Below are 14,876 nucleotides of genomic sequence, written 5' to 3'. Positions count from 1 at the left end.
TTGCTCTTCATCTCCCTCCCTCACTCTTCCTTACTTCCCGCTATCCTTCAACCCTACCTCCCTCTTCCTTTTCGCCTCCTCCCCAGCTCATTTCACTGGCCCTGTCACTCCCCATCAACAACAGAATGGACACAAAAGTGGTCTCATTGTTTGAAACTCCTCTGGATCTTTTCATTTAAAAGTGAACCAACTTCTGGCTGCGAAAAATAAAAATATTAAGGCACCACTTCTGATACATTCAAATATGCATTGGTGAGATTAAGTCTAAGTGATCTGTCTCCTATAAATATTAAGTTTTGTGAACTTATTTGGGAGAGAAAAAAAATAGAATCCGGCAATTTTTCCTGTACGTGCTTGTGGGTCCAACGTCTTACCTAGTCATTAATAACGAAGGCCATTTATTGTTCACTTCGCTGCATGTGTATTTTGGAACGTCTATAGAGCTTGCCTTTCCTGCAGTTAAGACGTAGGCTCTCAGTTGCCGCCATGCTAAGGTAGATGTAGAACTAGATGGCCGTAAAGCCCACAGCACAGTGGCAAACCAAAACAAACCAACTCTGCCTTCCAGGCGGTGCTGACTCACGGCGGAGATGCCAAAGGACAGGTTGGACTGCCGCCCCGTGGCTTTCCAGGCTGGAACTCTACAGAATGAGACAGCCCTGTTTTTCTCCATCAGATTAGCGGGTGGTTGCAAACTGCTCACCTTGTGGTTAGCAGTCCAAGACGTACCACCGGGAGGGGCCTCCCGGGACTTCTTCAAAACCGTAAATATTGGCTATTTTGACTGCCACCATCTTCTTACGGAACCATCCTCTCGAGTTCATTAACAACTGAAGCAGGCCTATTTTGGTTTCCTCGTTGCCTCGTCCGATTGCTTGGCAAACAGAAGGTGTTCAGTAGATCCCATGGGACCCAGGGTTTCAGCATTTGCACTCTGGACTCTTTAATCCAGTTTGAATGAGTTATCTGAGCACTGGAGAACTTCCTGTTTTTCTTGGCCAAATTTTCAGGGTCATCTCTGTTTGCATCCTAAAAACACTCCCTCTATCCAAGCTCTAGTTGGCTGACCTTTTCTGAAAGCAGCAGGTCGATTTTTTCCCCCCTAAAGTATGGTTATCTCAGAATGTTTCGTTTGAAGCCAGTAGCCACCCAGCGGGAGACACCGGTGGCCATCTGCCGCTGGAAAGCCACGCAGCCTAGGAAGCCCTGGGGGGTCGCCCTGCTCTGTCCCATAAGCTTGTAGAGTTAAGGATCAAGACAACAGCAGCAGGTGCAATTTTTGGTTTTATTGCTTTATAGCCCATGTAATTATGTATTTCAAAATACAATTTTATTTTGTGCATCTCAAGACAAATAAATACAAAGCATGTTCTTGGACTTTCAAAGTGAGACATTTACAGTTCTAGCCTTCAAAAGCAACAGCTCTCCAGAGAGTGAAGCACCTGGGGCTGGGAAGCAGGCTGCCTGGGTTCAAATCCTGGCTTCGCCATTTTATTAGCTTCAAAATCTTTCTAAAGTAAAAATCAAATCTATAAAGTTTCTGAGACAATAAATGCTAAAATCAGCTTTCGATACATATTATTTATTTTCAACTGTGAACTTATTACCTAGACCGGTTTTCAAACTGTGGCTTGTGACCAGAAGTATCAGTCACATCTGGGAACTTGTTAGAGACACTGGTTTGGGGTCCACCAAGACATCTGGCACTCAGTTTCTTATATCTCGGGAAACCTCTTGAGTATGTAAAATGCTAACATTACGGGAAATTAGCCTAGGGGTAGTTAGAACAATGTTTCTCTTCTATAAATAAAAAACTATTTCATGATGAATAAGTTCACATTTTAAAAAATCTTATATCAAAAAGCTGCTTCTATTAATTTTTGTATATAATGTATGCCTGTGAATCAAATATTGTACAAAGACATCTGGAGCTTGTTTTCTTGAGAAAGTCAACCACAGGACGGCTAAGAAAACTCACATATTTATTAGAAGTAGAAAGTTACCTGGTCAACCATTTCAACATTAAATGCTGGTAATAATTAAATATTGAAGAAGCTTGCAAGACCAGCTTAGATATAAAAATCTGAAATAAAGTATGACTAACGGGTGTGAAGAAGCCCTAGTGGTACAGTGAACGATGCCTTTGGCTGCTAACCACAAGGTCAGCAGTGTGAAACCGCCAGCTGCCCCACGGGAGAAAGCTGTGGCTTTCCACTCCCCTAAAGAGTCAGTCTCGGAAACCTACAGGGGAACTATTCTATCTCGTCTTATAGGGTCGCTATGAGTGGGCATTGACTGGAAGGCAGTGAGATTTGAATTTGGAAGGGCAGGAAGCACTAACACTGGAGTGAATTAGCAAGCACATGTTCTTCCTTCTCCCAGGCCTGCCTCTAATTCCTTCAAAAAACTACCGTTCTTTGTGCTGCCCTTGTTTCTTTTGCAAGCAATTTATCTTAATAACTTTGGTCATAAGTTACCTAAAAGATACATGACTTGGGATTCTGGGCTAGGAAGAGTCAAAGAGTTGGTGGTTGTAACTAGTATCACTGAGCAGTCACTAATGTCATGGAACAATTGCAGGAATTGTATAATGAGAACCTAAACTTGTGAACACTTTTACCAAAAATCCAATAAAGCATTATAAATAAAAACCAAAAACAAGTGCCAAGGAGAAATCACCAAAGCCTAACAGCACAGTGTTCTGAAACGTGCTATGTTCAACAACTCTTCATTTGTCTCATTAAGTCCCCTCTTTTCCCATCGGAGGCAAAGTTACAACAAAATGGACATGTGGCGCATGGGGGTTCACAAACAGGAGGGGCTATGCTTCTGCAGCTTGTTGCTGTCACCTTCTGGGGCATATAATGGGAGAAAAGAGGAGCGTTCTACGCCCTGGAAGAGTTACAGTCTTAGAGGCCCATGGGGCAGCTTCACCCCGGCCCACTGGGTTGCTGAGTCAGAACTGACTCAACGGCAGTGAGTTTGTTGGTTTTGGTTCCGTGCATAATATGTAAGGCCGGGGTGTTCCGAGTTGAATCCCTAAGAGGCTGGTGGTTCGGATCACACGAGAAACTGACATACAAACAGTCCTGTAATTCCTGGAACCATCGCATGTTTGTAGGCCAAATGGGTTATAAAGAGACAGCAATTGTGTACAGTTACACAGAAGAAGGCCAAGCCAGGTCCTTCTGGGATAAATAAGGATTTCCCCATATTACCAATTAAGAAAATGTTAAGCGTACCTATAATCAGCTTTTATTTTGATCTTTTTTTTAATATTGTTTTTTGGCAAACGTGGCTGTAAATCCAGAGCTGCAGATCTTTTCTTTTATTCAGTTCTCCCCGTGCTGCCCTTTCTCTGTGGGCAGGGTGAAGACAGCTGTGTGGACTAAGGTACCAGCTCTCCGGAAGCTGCCTGAGCGGGAGCAGGAGAGAAGGCATGCCCTTCCACCAACACCCTCTCACTCCACCATTTTTTTTACTTAGCAAGTATAATGTCAAAATGTAAAATATCATAAGGTCTGAAAATACTCCACCTACAAAAAATAAGGCAGATTTCGGATGTAAGAACATAAGTTCTTTGTCAAAGGTTATAGTCTTCCATCCTCTTCCATCCATGCTGGGCCCAGCCGCCAGCAGCTTCTTAAAGGTCGGTTTTTTCTTCATAGCGACACCAGCATGCAGCTCTCTGGCTGTCCAGGTATGGCTTGCAGCCCAAGTGCAGGACGCTGTCAAATAAGAGCGCCACTGTTGTTTCACAGGCTGCAGGGGAACAACATGCTGTCACTGTGGGGCTACTGCAGTGCCCCTGTCCCCTCACACCCAGGGCCTGTCACCGTGCAGCCCAGCACATCCTGCGTGGGCTCTCACCATACACTAGTGACACTTAGACTCAGGATTTCAGAATTGGATCTGTACTATGAAACTACGAATAATGCTGTTGGACATAAGAGTTTTAGAGCCAGAGAATCCTCTGGTTTGAAGGCTAGCTCCGTAATTTGAGACATAAGATACCTAGCGCAGAAGCTATGATGATCAGTTCCCTTTTCTACCGCTGCCTCTTCCTCTCGGACTTCAGTAGATGGAATAGTCCTTGGCTTGATCAACAGGAGAAAATGCTGTAACTACTAATTTTTAAACAGCAATATATATTTTTACAAGACAATTTCATTTCACCCTTATGATATCTCTGTGAGGTGGGTGTTACCATTCTCATTTTATAAACGAGGACCAGCTCATAGAGGCTAAAAATTCAACCCAAGGACAGAGCGCTGAGAATCAAGTTTTTGTAGAACCCTCTGCTCGGAATCAGTGCGCCTCATTCTACTCGTAGATTCACGGGGCTCAGAGTCTCAGACACTAGGCTCTGACTAATCACTGGGGTACCAGAGGGCAAGATGGAAGAACTCTCTCTCTCTGCCTTGCTCGTCCACCCTCACGGTTTCCTAACACGAACACTTTTTGTTTCTGGGCCTGTAACACCGTTCCCAACTTCGTATTATAGAAATCACTGCTCTCTACGCTTCAGAACACTGAAAGGGCGGTGTGGCGATAGCTAACATCTAAGAAAAGGGACTACTGAAACTCCTATACCAAAGCATCCGGCCCTCAAGAGACTTCCCCGCCGCGGCTCTCACCCTGCACGTGCTGCGCCAGTCCTAGGGTTCTCTGCACGTCGCGGCAGATCTTGGAGAGGCAGTACTGGAGCTCCTCGTCACAGTCATTCTTGCTTGTGCCGCACGTCTCGTAGCACCTGTCGTGCTGGTTGCAGCACTTCGTCAGGGTCGGGATGCCGATGTTAAGCTGAAAGGAGGCATGGCGGGGGGGTGGTGGTGCCGTCAATGGAAGCCAGCTTCTCTGCTGAATCACTGCACGCAAGAGGATTCTAAGGGAACGCTAGGACGGCTTTCTGGATAATCTCCAAATCCCATGTCTCCTGCGAATGTTTCCTAAGTCATGGATCTCCTCCTCATTCAGACCTTTCTCACACAGCTGCCTGCCCACCACAAACACAACCGCTAACTGTCCCAAACACGGGTTTAAATCTAAGGATAATGTTAATGAAATTATTTCTGTAGGGATGAGGAAAAGGATTTTTTCATAATTCAAAATGCTTTGCTTTATGTCCCCACATTCCCCAAATGTACTTGTGTGACAGGTCACTGACAGTGTTTGAGCCTGTAAAACTCAGTTACTGTTTTGTCCTTAATCTTTAGTGTGTGTGTATCTACGCACCGAGATACCATCACTTCAAATCTACAGCCTGTCTTAATCATTTTATATCTCTATACACAAAACCTGTGGCTTGGGATTATGTTCATGAACACTTTTTCACTATACTACTTAGCTCAGATCTAACTTCAAGTACAGCACACAGCTATCCCATTGTGCCTAGTTTTAATGTACCAACCAACCTGCCAGCTCCATACAGCTCATAGTGACCCTATGTTTTCCTGAGGCTGCACCTCTATACAAAGCAGCAGCCTCGTGTTTCTCTGGTGCAGCAGCTGGTGGGTTTGCTGCTAATATCTGGTTGGCTGTTAGCAGTCATCGCTTATCTGACAGCATTAGAAATATTGTAGCTTTTCCCCCTGACTGCCACTAAGTCCATTTTGACTTATAGAGACCCCATAGGACAGAATAGAATTGCTTCTTTGAGTTTCCAAGGGTAAAAATCTTTTTTCTTTTTGATTTTTTTATTCTATTTATTTAATTCATAAGTAAAATGTATTTATTTAATTAAGTTGATAAGTTAAATTATTTAATTTAATCCATTTAAAGCATATTTCTGTTACCTTCTGTCTTTCAGTCCATCTACTCTTCACATCCCCCTTTCATTTTTTTTTACATTTTATTAGGGGCTCATACAACTCTTATCACAATCCATACAAATACATACATCAATTGTATAAAGCACATCCATACATTCTTTACCCTAATCATTTTTAAAGCATTTGCTCTCCACTTAAGCCCTTTGCATCAGGTCCTCTTTTTTTCCCCCTCCCTCCCCGATCCCCTCACCCTCATGAGCCCTTGATAATTTATAGATTGTTATTTTGTCATATCTTGCCCTATCCGGAGTCTCCCTTCCCCCACTTCTCTGCCATCCATCTCCCAGGGAGGAGGTCACATGTGGATCCTTGTAATCAGTTCCCCCTTTCCAACTCACTCACCCTCTACTCTCCCAGCATCGCCCCTCACACCCTTGGTCCTGAAGGTATCGTCCACCCTGGATTCCCTGTGCCTCCAGATCCCATATGCACCAGTGTACAACCTCTGCCCTATCCAGTCCTGCAAGGTAGAAATCGGATCATGGTAGTTGGGGGGAGGAAGCATCCAGGATCTGGGGGAAAGCTGTGTTCTTCATCGGTACTACATCGCACCCTGACTGACCCATCTCCTCTCCTAAACCCCTCTATGAGGGGATCTCCAGTGGCTGACAAATGGGCCTTGGGTCTCCACTCTGCACTTCCCCCTTCATTTACTATGATATATATATATTTTTTTTGGGGGGGGGAGATGATGCCTTATACCTGGTCCCTTTGGCACCTCGTGATCGCACAGGCTGGTGTGCTTCTTCCATGTGGGCTTTGTTGCTTCTGAGCTAGATGCCCACTTGTTCACCTTCAAGCCTTTAAGACCCCAGACACTATCTCTTTTGATAGCCGGGCACCATCAGCTTTCTTCACCACATTTGCTTATGCACCCGTTTGTCTTTGGCGATCGTATCATGTAGGTGTGCAGCCAATGATGTGATTTTTTGTTCTTTGATGCCTGAGGGTATAAATCTTTATGGGGAAAAAAGCGCCTCATCTTTCTCTCTCAGTGTGCCTGGTAGGTTTGGACCACTGGCCTTGAGGCTAGGAGATGAACCCATAGCCCAGGACACCATCCAGGGTCCTTTCCTTCTTTCCTAAGAAGTGTTATTTCTGTACATCTTTTTTTGGACTTTTAAGCCATACCTTTGACATTAGAAAATATCATTTAACACCAAGGGCTCAACTAAAATGAAAATGTTTTGAGAATGATGATGGTAACAAATGTACAAATGTGCTTGACACAATGGATGTATGTATGGATTGTGATGAGTTGTACGAGCCCTCAATAAAATGATTTTTAAAAAATATAAAAACAACAAAAAAGAAAATATCATTTAAATGACATTAACATTCATCTGACTAAAAATAAAACAATTTTGCCCCACTTAATTGGTTAGGAGTTATAAAATTCCCTTTACCCATAAGCGAATGTAATAAGCCTGAACACTGCATCAACAAATAGATTTATGAACCTGAGAACACATTGATAATTTTGTGTTTTCAAAGAATTACATAGCTTCCTGGTTATAAAACTTATCAAAGAAAAAAAACAATATTTACGTGAACACCAAGCAGAGGGGAGCCACATCCATTCGGTGGGGAGGGTTTATAACCATGACGTGGGGAAGGCTTAGATCCTATAAAATAAAAATACTCTCCTTAATTTTCAAATATAAGAGAAATTATATACTCAAAACAGTTCTACAATGTGCTACACTAGCCTTGGGAATGCTCATTTGCCTGACTGTGACTTAAGTGAAATGTCTCTTTATCTTGTTAAACATTCAGAATACCAACAGTGTCTACTTAATGTTATTTTTATTCTTCCTGTGATGGAATATATACAAATCTATATCTATATTCAAACATGCACAGACATAGCAGGTCTTGGAGTGTGAGATTTATCCGAAAGCCTATGTCATATGAGACATAGGAAAATCTATGCCAGACTTCTGGAGTTGGCTGAGATTATATGACAGATTGGATCCAAATGCATGAGGGGTAAATCCATCGTATTTTCCAGTATTCTAACACTTTTATTTATTTATTAGTTAAAATCTATATGGAAAGGTTGTATTTTCCTACCCTTCAGCACATCCATCATTACACACATACCTCAGTAACCATTAACTGACATGTTTACTCAGCTAGAGTCTACAGCTAAGGAAAACAAGGCCATCGGATGAGCATGTAAATCACCTTAAGACATGAAGTCGCAGAAACACCAGGGAGCTCACAAATACCTACACCCCTTTGCCAGCTAAGGGGAAAGGTCAGCAACGGAGAGGGCTCAGGAGACCCTGTCATTCAGGCTATCCCCTCAGCACCCTAACAGCCCAGAAAATAAATGGCACCGACCCTGGTTCGGTAACAGGGGAAAGGTGAGTTATCATAGATCTTTAAGTGTTGAAAAGCATTCAGAAACGTCGGAGGCAGCTGTCACTTCAACATCCCAGTCATCTCCTTCAGTGTTTCCTGCAATCTGGGCTTTCCGACGTCAACAGACTTTCCACTGTTCTTTCCTCCTCCATGTAATTAATACGTTCTGGCTGCAAGCAGTCTTCACTTTCTTACCAACAATGGTCCACCACACCACATGGCAAAGCTTCTAAATACTGTTTAGAGGCCACAGTTGGACTCTCTGGAGAGACACCGACTTTCCACCGGCTTTCATTCAACTAACATTCACTGCGAGGAGACTGAAATGTACACAAGGTTGTCATTCAAGAGTAAAATGGGAAGGGAGTAGGAAACGATCCTTTTAGTAATCACCATCAAAATAAGCAGCTACCCTAAGCAATGATCGATAAATGGTTTAAGTAATTTGCTAAGAAATCGCACGCGTCATGGCAGTGACCACGTAGAGTTAAGGTTGTATGACTTCCTGAAGGCACAAAGCTACTGGCCGCGGCACCTCAGTCTGAAGGAATAATGTGTCAACAAGGGAACGGCCGGCTTGGGTCTAGAGTAAGGTGGCCAACGGCAGAACTTGTGTCTCCTGCACTGTCCAAGAGTAAGGAGAGGTGAGTCTGGGCCCTTAATAGGTGAAGGCCACTCAGCCCGGCGGTTCTTGGCCACTGCCATGTTCTATAGGCTGGCAAGCCTGTCGCTCTGCCTCACAATCTTGGCACTGCTGCGCTGCTCTGTCTCCCGGTCTCAATTGGCTCCTCTGCTGTCCCATGGTCTCCGCGTGGCACAGCCTCTGGTGCCTCTGCCACTTCGGGCAGGGATCTCTCATGTGCTCGACTGGTGGCTCCCCTTTCTGGTTGGGCCCCGGACTCTATGTTCCTATTTGTGAGACAGCTTACACCCACATGGATGACAAAGCTGACCGATCCCTCTATTCGCATTTCACACACCCTCTTTCCTTGTCTCACCCAATTTTCTCACGGGAGTTACAAAGATATGGACAAAAGAGCCACCTTTAAGCAATTGCACTTCATCATACGTATCATTAACCTACTGATTTCATTTGTTATCTGTCTCCCAGGCTCCAATGTCAACTCTCGGAGGGCAGAGACTTTGGTCTCTTTTGTACCCCCAATGCCTAGCATATGGCTAGAGTCTTAATAAATATTTGTTGATGAATGAATGTCCAAATGGATGATAATGAGCAAAACGCTTGGAAGGGTAGCCCCCCCAGCAGCTAGAGTACTCGTTACAGATTACCCAATTGACACTGTTGTTTGCACCTCAGTGTCCTTTGAGTTTGACGACTATCGCCCTTCACAGACGGACCATTGCTAGTCTGCCACACCGATTTCAAAGATGGCACCCAAACGAGCACCAGAGGGACAACCGGCTCTGCCTTTTTTGAGCTGGATAAAGTCCTTGTGTTGCTATAGCTTAGACAGCGAGCATATGTTTCCGCCGTGTCCCTCTGCTAACGGAGCTCAGATGGCAAGTAAAAGCAACCGGGTCTTTGCAATGTAAATATCTACTACTGGAGAAGAGGTTCTCAATCGGTGGGTCTCCACCCACACATAAACATTTCATAATATAATTACATGTTTTGTGATTAATCACTATGCTTTAAATATGTTCAGTTGTAACAATGAAAATACATCCAGCATATCAGATGTTTACATTATAATTCATAACAGCAGCAAAATGACAGTTATGAAATAGCAATGAAAATAATTTTATGGTTGGGAGTCACCACAACACGAGGAATGGTATTAAAGGGTCATGGCATTGGGAAGGTTGAGAACCACTATAAAAGAGGCTCAGCACTTCTACAACTTATCTTTTGGACCTCCATAGAAGATTGTAAATTTCTACCTTACTAATTTTAATTCATCATTCAGCACTGTTCAGCAGGTTTAAATTCTAAAGCCATTCCCCGTGGGGGTACACGGCTCCAGAGACAAGCGTCAGGTACAGACAGTGGCCTGGTCAGAGGCAGGCTCTAATACCAGCCACAGACTGGCCCTCTCTACCAGCGGCCCAAAGCCATGATCCAGCCCTTAGGGTACACTACTCATCTGCTGGGACTTCACCTAAGCAGGTTTACTTCGCCTACATTCTTCATGGGCGCATTATGACAAAGTATACATTTTATCTAGTTTCCCTTTGTCCTCCCAAACTAGAAATCTCTTTCCAGAAAGGCAGTAAAGCTGGAAGAGCATTAGGTTCTGGTTCCCAAAGCGTCATCACAAGGTCTCTTTGTCAGGGGTCTTACCAATCTATAGCTTAACTCGTTTAGAAACGCGCCTAGAGGTGGACATTATGCCACACGTCTAATTGCTAATGTGGGGAAGTACAGTGACTATGCCATGAAGCGTCCAAACGTCTGGGAAGCAGAAAAGAATCTACATATTCTTTCTTCAGGCCACAAGTGGACAATTTAGAAGTTGCCTAAAAAGTGTCTGAGATGGAAAAACAAGCAACCTACTGGGCATATTATTTGAAAGTATAAAAATGTGTTTGTTCCGTGTCCTATGTTTTGCACACCGTGTGCCGTCCTCCCACACGTTCTGGTAGCATAGTGGTTATGCATGAGCTGCAGTCCTCAAGGTCAACAACCTAGAACCACCAGCTGCTCCTCGGGTAAAGACGGTGCTTTCTAGCCCGGTAGAGTTACAGTCATGGAAACCCATGTGCAGTTCTACCCTGTCTTACAGGGTTGTTATGAGGCAGAATCAACTTGGTGGCTGTGAGTTAGGTTTGGTTGAGTTCTGTGTTTTATCCTAACCCTTAGGCTTTGCTTAGTTTTCCAGTGTGACAGTCCCTGACCTTCTGAGACGTGATGACTGTTTAAAGTACACATACATATGAAGGTAAGTCAAAAGGTATTTCTGCTAGGAGTCCAGTGCATACTTGCACAGGTTCCAGACAAAATGTGATTAAACATGGTTCTGATCAGTGAATGGCTGCAGACAAGTTCTCTCTGGAATATACACTGTCCTCACATACATGTGAAAGTTGAACAATTAATCAAGAAAACTCAAGAAGAAATGATATATCTGAACTATCATGTTGGGTAGGGAGATTGAAAGTACCACGGCCTGCCATCGCACTCTCACTGCCACTGAGTCAAAACTAACTCAGTGACACCCTCTCTGCTCCCCGCCCCCGCTCACCACCCATGGGGTTCCAAGACTGTAACTGTTCATGGGAGTAGAAAGCCCAGTTTTTCTCCTGAGGTTTCGAACTTCCAACCATGCAGATTGCGGCCCAATGCATAACCACTATGCCAGCAGGCCTCCTTTTCAAACCATGGACATCTGTGGAAAGAGAAACTCCATATCGTTAGTCAGAACCAAGCCAGGGGACACTGTGGAACAGATGATCAATTAATTACTCACATGCAAGTTCAAGATGAAGAAGAAAACAAGCCAATGAGACAGCCAAAGTATGACCTTGAGAATATTCCACCTGAACTAAGAGACCATCTCAAGAACAGATGTGACACACTCACTAATGATTGAAGATCTGACCGTTTATAAGACGATGTCCAATATCCACGCCAGATTTAGAAAAGGAGAGGATATCATTGCTGATGTAAGACAGATACAAGCTAAAAGAAAAAACACCGGGTATTTGTTTACCTGCATTTTATTAATTATGCAAAGGCATTCAACTATGGAGATCATAACAAATTATGAATGAGATCGTAAAGAATGGCAATTTCAGGACACTATGGTACTCAAGTGTAAAGTATGCTAGCCTTACTGGCAGCTGTTTGAACAGAACAAGGGGATACTATATGGTTTACAATCAGGAAAGATGTGCATCAAGCTTGTAATGTTTCACCACATATACCTGCATGCTGAGCAAATAATCACAGAAACTGGACTAGCTGAAGTCTAGTCACGGCATCAGGATTGGAGGAAGATCCATTAACCTGGGATTTGCCGAGCCTTACTTGTTGAAACTGAAGAGGGCATGACACTCTTTAAAAAACTACAGCCCTCAGTATGAATTACAACTTGAAATAAAGAAGACAAAAATCCTTACACCTGGACCATAAGCAACAGCATGATACCAAAATTTTCCAGGGTTTCTTTTGACTTGCACCCACAACCAATGCCCATGGAAGCAGCGATTAAGAAAGCAAAAGGACATAATGCACCGAGAAAATCTGCTGAAATGACCTCTGTAAGGTGCTAAAGTGCAAACGATTTCATCTTAAGTCCTAAAACGTAACCAACGCAAGCCCTGGTATTTTCAATCACTTCCTATGCTATCTGAAAGCTGGACCGTGAAAAGAAAGGCCTGAAGAATTGATGCCTTTGATTTACAGCATTAGATAGAAGAATATTGAAGAAACCCCGACTGCCAGAAGAACAAACACACCTGTCTGTCTTGGAAGAAGTACAGCCAGAATATTCCTTAGAAGCAAGACTTTGTTTCACCTGCTTTGGATCTGTTATCAGGAGAGAGCCGTCCTTGAAGAAGGTCATCACACTTGCTCGAGGGCCGTGGAAAAAGAGGAAGATGGTGAAGGCACAGGACTGACACAATCGCTGCAAGAGTGAGCTCACATATAGCAACGCTGTGTGGCGCAGGACCAAGCAGGGTTTCGCGCCAGTGTAGGAAGAGTTGCTCTGATTCAGAACGGACTCAAAGGCGCCAAAGACTGGGCTAATCTTACAGAAAACATGATCTCTGGAGTGTTACATTACGATTCTGGACTTTGAAAGAGGCGTCCAGGTACTTGATGTGAACTATTAAAATATTTAAGCATGTAAAGAATTCGGTGCTTCAACAAAGTGATCTCTTCCTAAACCAAACAAGTTCTCCGATTCAAACAGAATGAATACTTAAAAAGTGAGAAAATCGTCAACTGACAAGGAGGAAGGGGAGACAAAGGGAAAACAAGCCTTTCAAATCTGAGGAGCTTTTCTACAGTAACTTTCTCAACTACGGAGGCACCAAAAGTCCGTATAAAGCTCTCAGGTTATAGTAACCTGGAGCCTTGCGATGAAAACATTTAAAAAACCATTGTTTAATTCCCGAGTAAACTTAACTGCTTTTTTTTTTTTTTTGCATGTTCGATCGACTAATTGACAGACACTGTACGAGAGAACGGGAGGAAAAAAAATCACAGCTTGTTCCACTCCGCGAAGATCCATTGGTCACCAAGTTCTTGGGCAACTTGATGCAATTGCAAAAGAAAAAAAAAGTAATTTAGAAACAATACTGAAGCGAGACCGGAGCGCGCGCACACAGCAGCCTTCCCACGTTCTAGCAGCGGTGGAGCTCCGTAACCCAACTGCTCCATCCCAACGCGGGGAGATTCTAGCGGGCACCGCCGCTCGGTGCCCTCGCTCGCCCCTCTGCCCCGCGAGCCCGGGCGCCGCGGGCCCAGGGCTCACCGTCACTGCACTTGTACTGGCAGAGCCCGTCCTCGCCGCCCAGCAGGTCCAAGGCGGCGTTCAGGTAGGTGTCTATCTTGTGCACGCCGTTCCGGATGGTCTTCAGCGTGGCCCTCCAGTCGGTGGACTGCGCGTCCTCCTGGCCCCACAGAGAGACGGCCAGCAGGAGGACCACCAGCGCGAGCGCGGAGCGCGGCTGCGGGAGCCGGGCCATCCACTCGGCGTCGGCCTCCATGGGGACCCGGGGCGCCCTAGGCGGCCCCCGCCGGCCCCATACCCACGCCTCCTTCCCGGCCCGCAGGTGCGCTCCGGGAGCCGCCGACGCCTCGGACGCGCGGCCGCGGGAGACGGTGCAGTCTGCGAGGAGAGCCCCGACGCCGCACCTGGGCCGGCGGCCGCCCGAGCGCGCGTGCGCAAAGGCGTCCTACGTCGGAGGCGGCGCCTCCCGAGTCACGTGGTTGCCTCGGCGCACCCGCCGCTGGCCCTGGCCTTTTAGAATCGCCTCGGGACCTTTTAAGAATGTGGGTGTTTCCAGCCTGTGCGATCACGAGGTGTCGAAGGGATCAGGGATAAGGCATCATCAGAAAAAAAGAAAAAAAATCTTACCATAGTGAATGAATGGGGAAGTGCAGAGTGGAGACCCAAAGCCCATTTGTTGGCCACTGGAGATCCCCTTGCAGACGGGCTTAGGGGAGATGAGTCAGTCAGGGTGCAATGTAGCACCAATGAAGAATACAGCTTTCCTCCAGTTCCTAAATGTACCTCCCCCCAACTACCATGATCCGAATTCTACCTTGCAAGTTTGGATAGACCAGAGGATGTGCACTGGTGCAGATGTGAGCTGGAGGCACAGGGAATCCAGGGTGGATGATACCTTCAGAACCAGTGGTGTGAGTGGCGATACTGAGAGGGTAGAGGGAGAGTGGGTTGGAAAGAAGGAACCGATTACAAGGATCTACATGTGACCTCCTCCCTGGGGGACGGACAACAGAAAATGGGGTGAAGGGAGACGTCGGACAGGGCAAGATATGACAAAATAATAATTTATAAATTATCAAGGGCTCATGAGGGAGAGGGGGAAAAGAGGACCTGATGCCAAGGGCTTAAGTGGAGAGCAAATGCTTTGAGAGTGATGAGGGCAATGAATGTACAGATGTGCTTTTACACAATTGATGTATGTATGGATTGTGATAAGAGTTGTATGAACCCCTAATAAAAGTTTCTTTAAAAAAAGAAT

At 45.0% G+C, this 14,876-nt stretch overlaps 1 protein-coding gene across 2 annotated transcripts; it reads right to left on the bottom strand.

The window, feature by feature from the left end:
- Positions 1-1,266: 1,266 nt before the first annotated feature.
- PLA2G12A (phospholipase A2 group XIIA) lies at positions 1,267-14,039 on the bottom strand. 2 transcript variants are annotated; one of them, XM_075543933.1, is made up of 4 exons: positions 13,640-14,039; positions 7,380-7,456; positions 4,638-4,803; positions 1,267-3,728 (listed from the first exon to the last, which is right to left on the bottom strand). In XM_075543933.1, exons 1-4 carry the CDS (start codon positions 13,872-13,874, stop codon positions 3,256-3,258), a joined length of 951 nt encoding a protein of 316 aa, XP_075400048.1. In that variant the 5' UTR covers positions 13,875-14,039; the 3' UTR covers positions 1,267-3,255. The 2 variants fall into 2 exon arrangements, with proteins under 2 accessions (XP_075400048.1, XP_075400049.1); XM_075543934.1 differs by having other exon boundaries at positions 3,496-3,762.
- Positions 14,040-14,876: the final 837 nt, after the last annotated feature.

This window comes from Tenrec ecaudatus, chromosome 3 (genome assembly GCF_050624435.1).
Source record: "Tenrec ecaudatus isolate mTenEca1 chromosome 3, mTenEca1.hap1, whole genome shotgun sequence".
In the NCBI taxonomy this organism is placed as follows: domain Eukaryota; kingdom Metazoa; phylum Chordata; class Mammalia; order Afrosoricida; family Tenrecidae; genus Tenrec; species Tenrec ecaudatus.
Note: the sequence above shows the minus strand (reverse complement) of the source record. Positions and strands in the feature narration are given on the sequence as shown.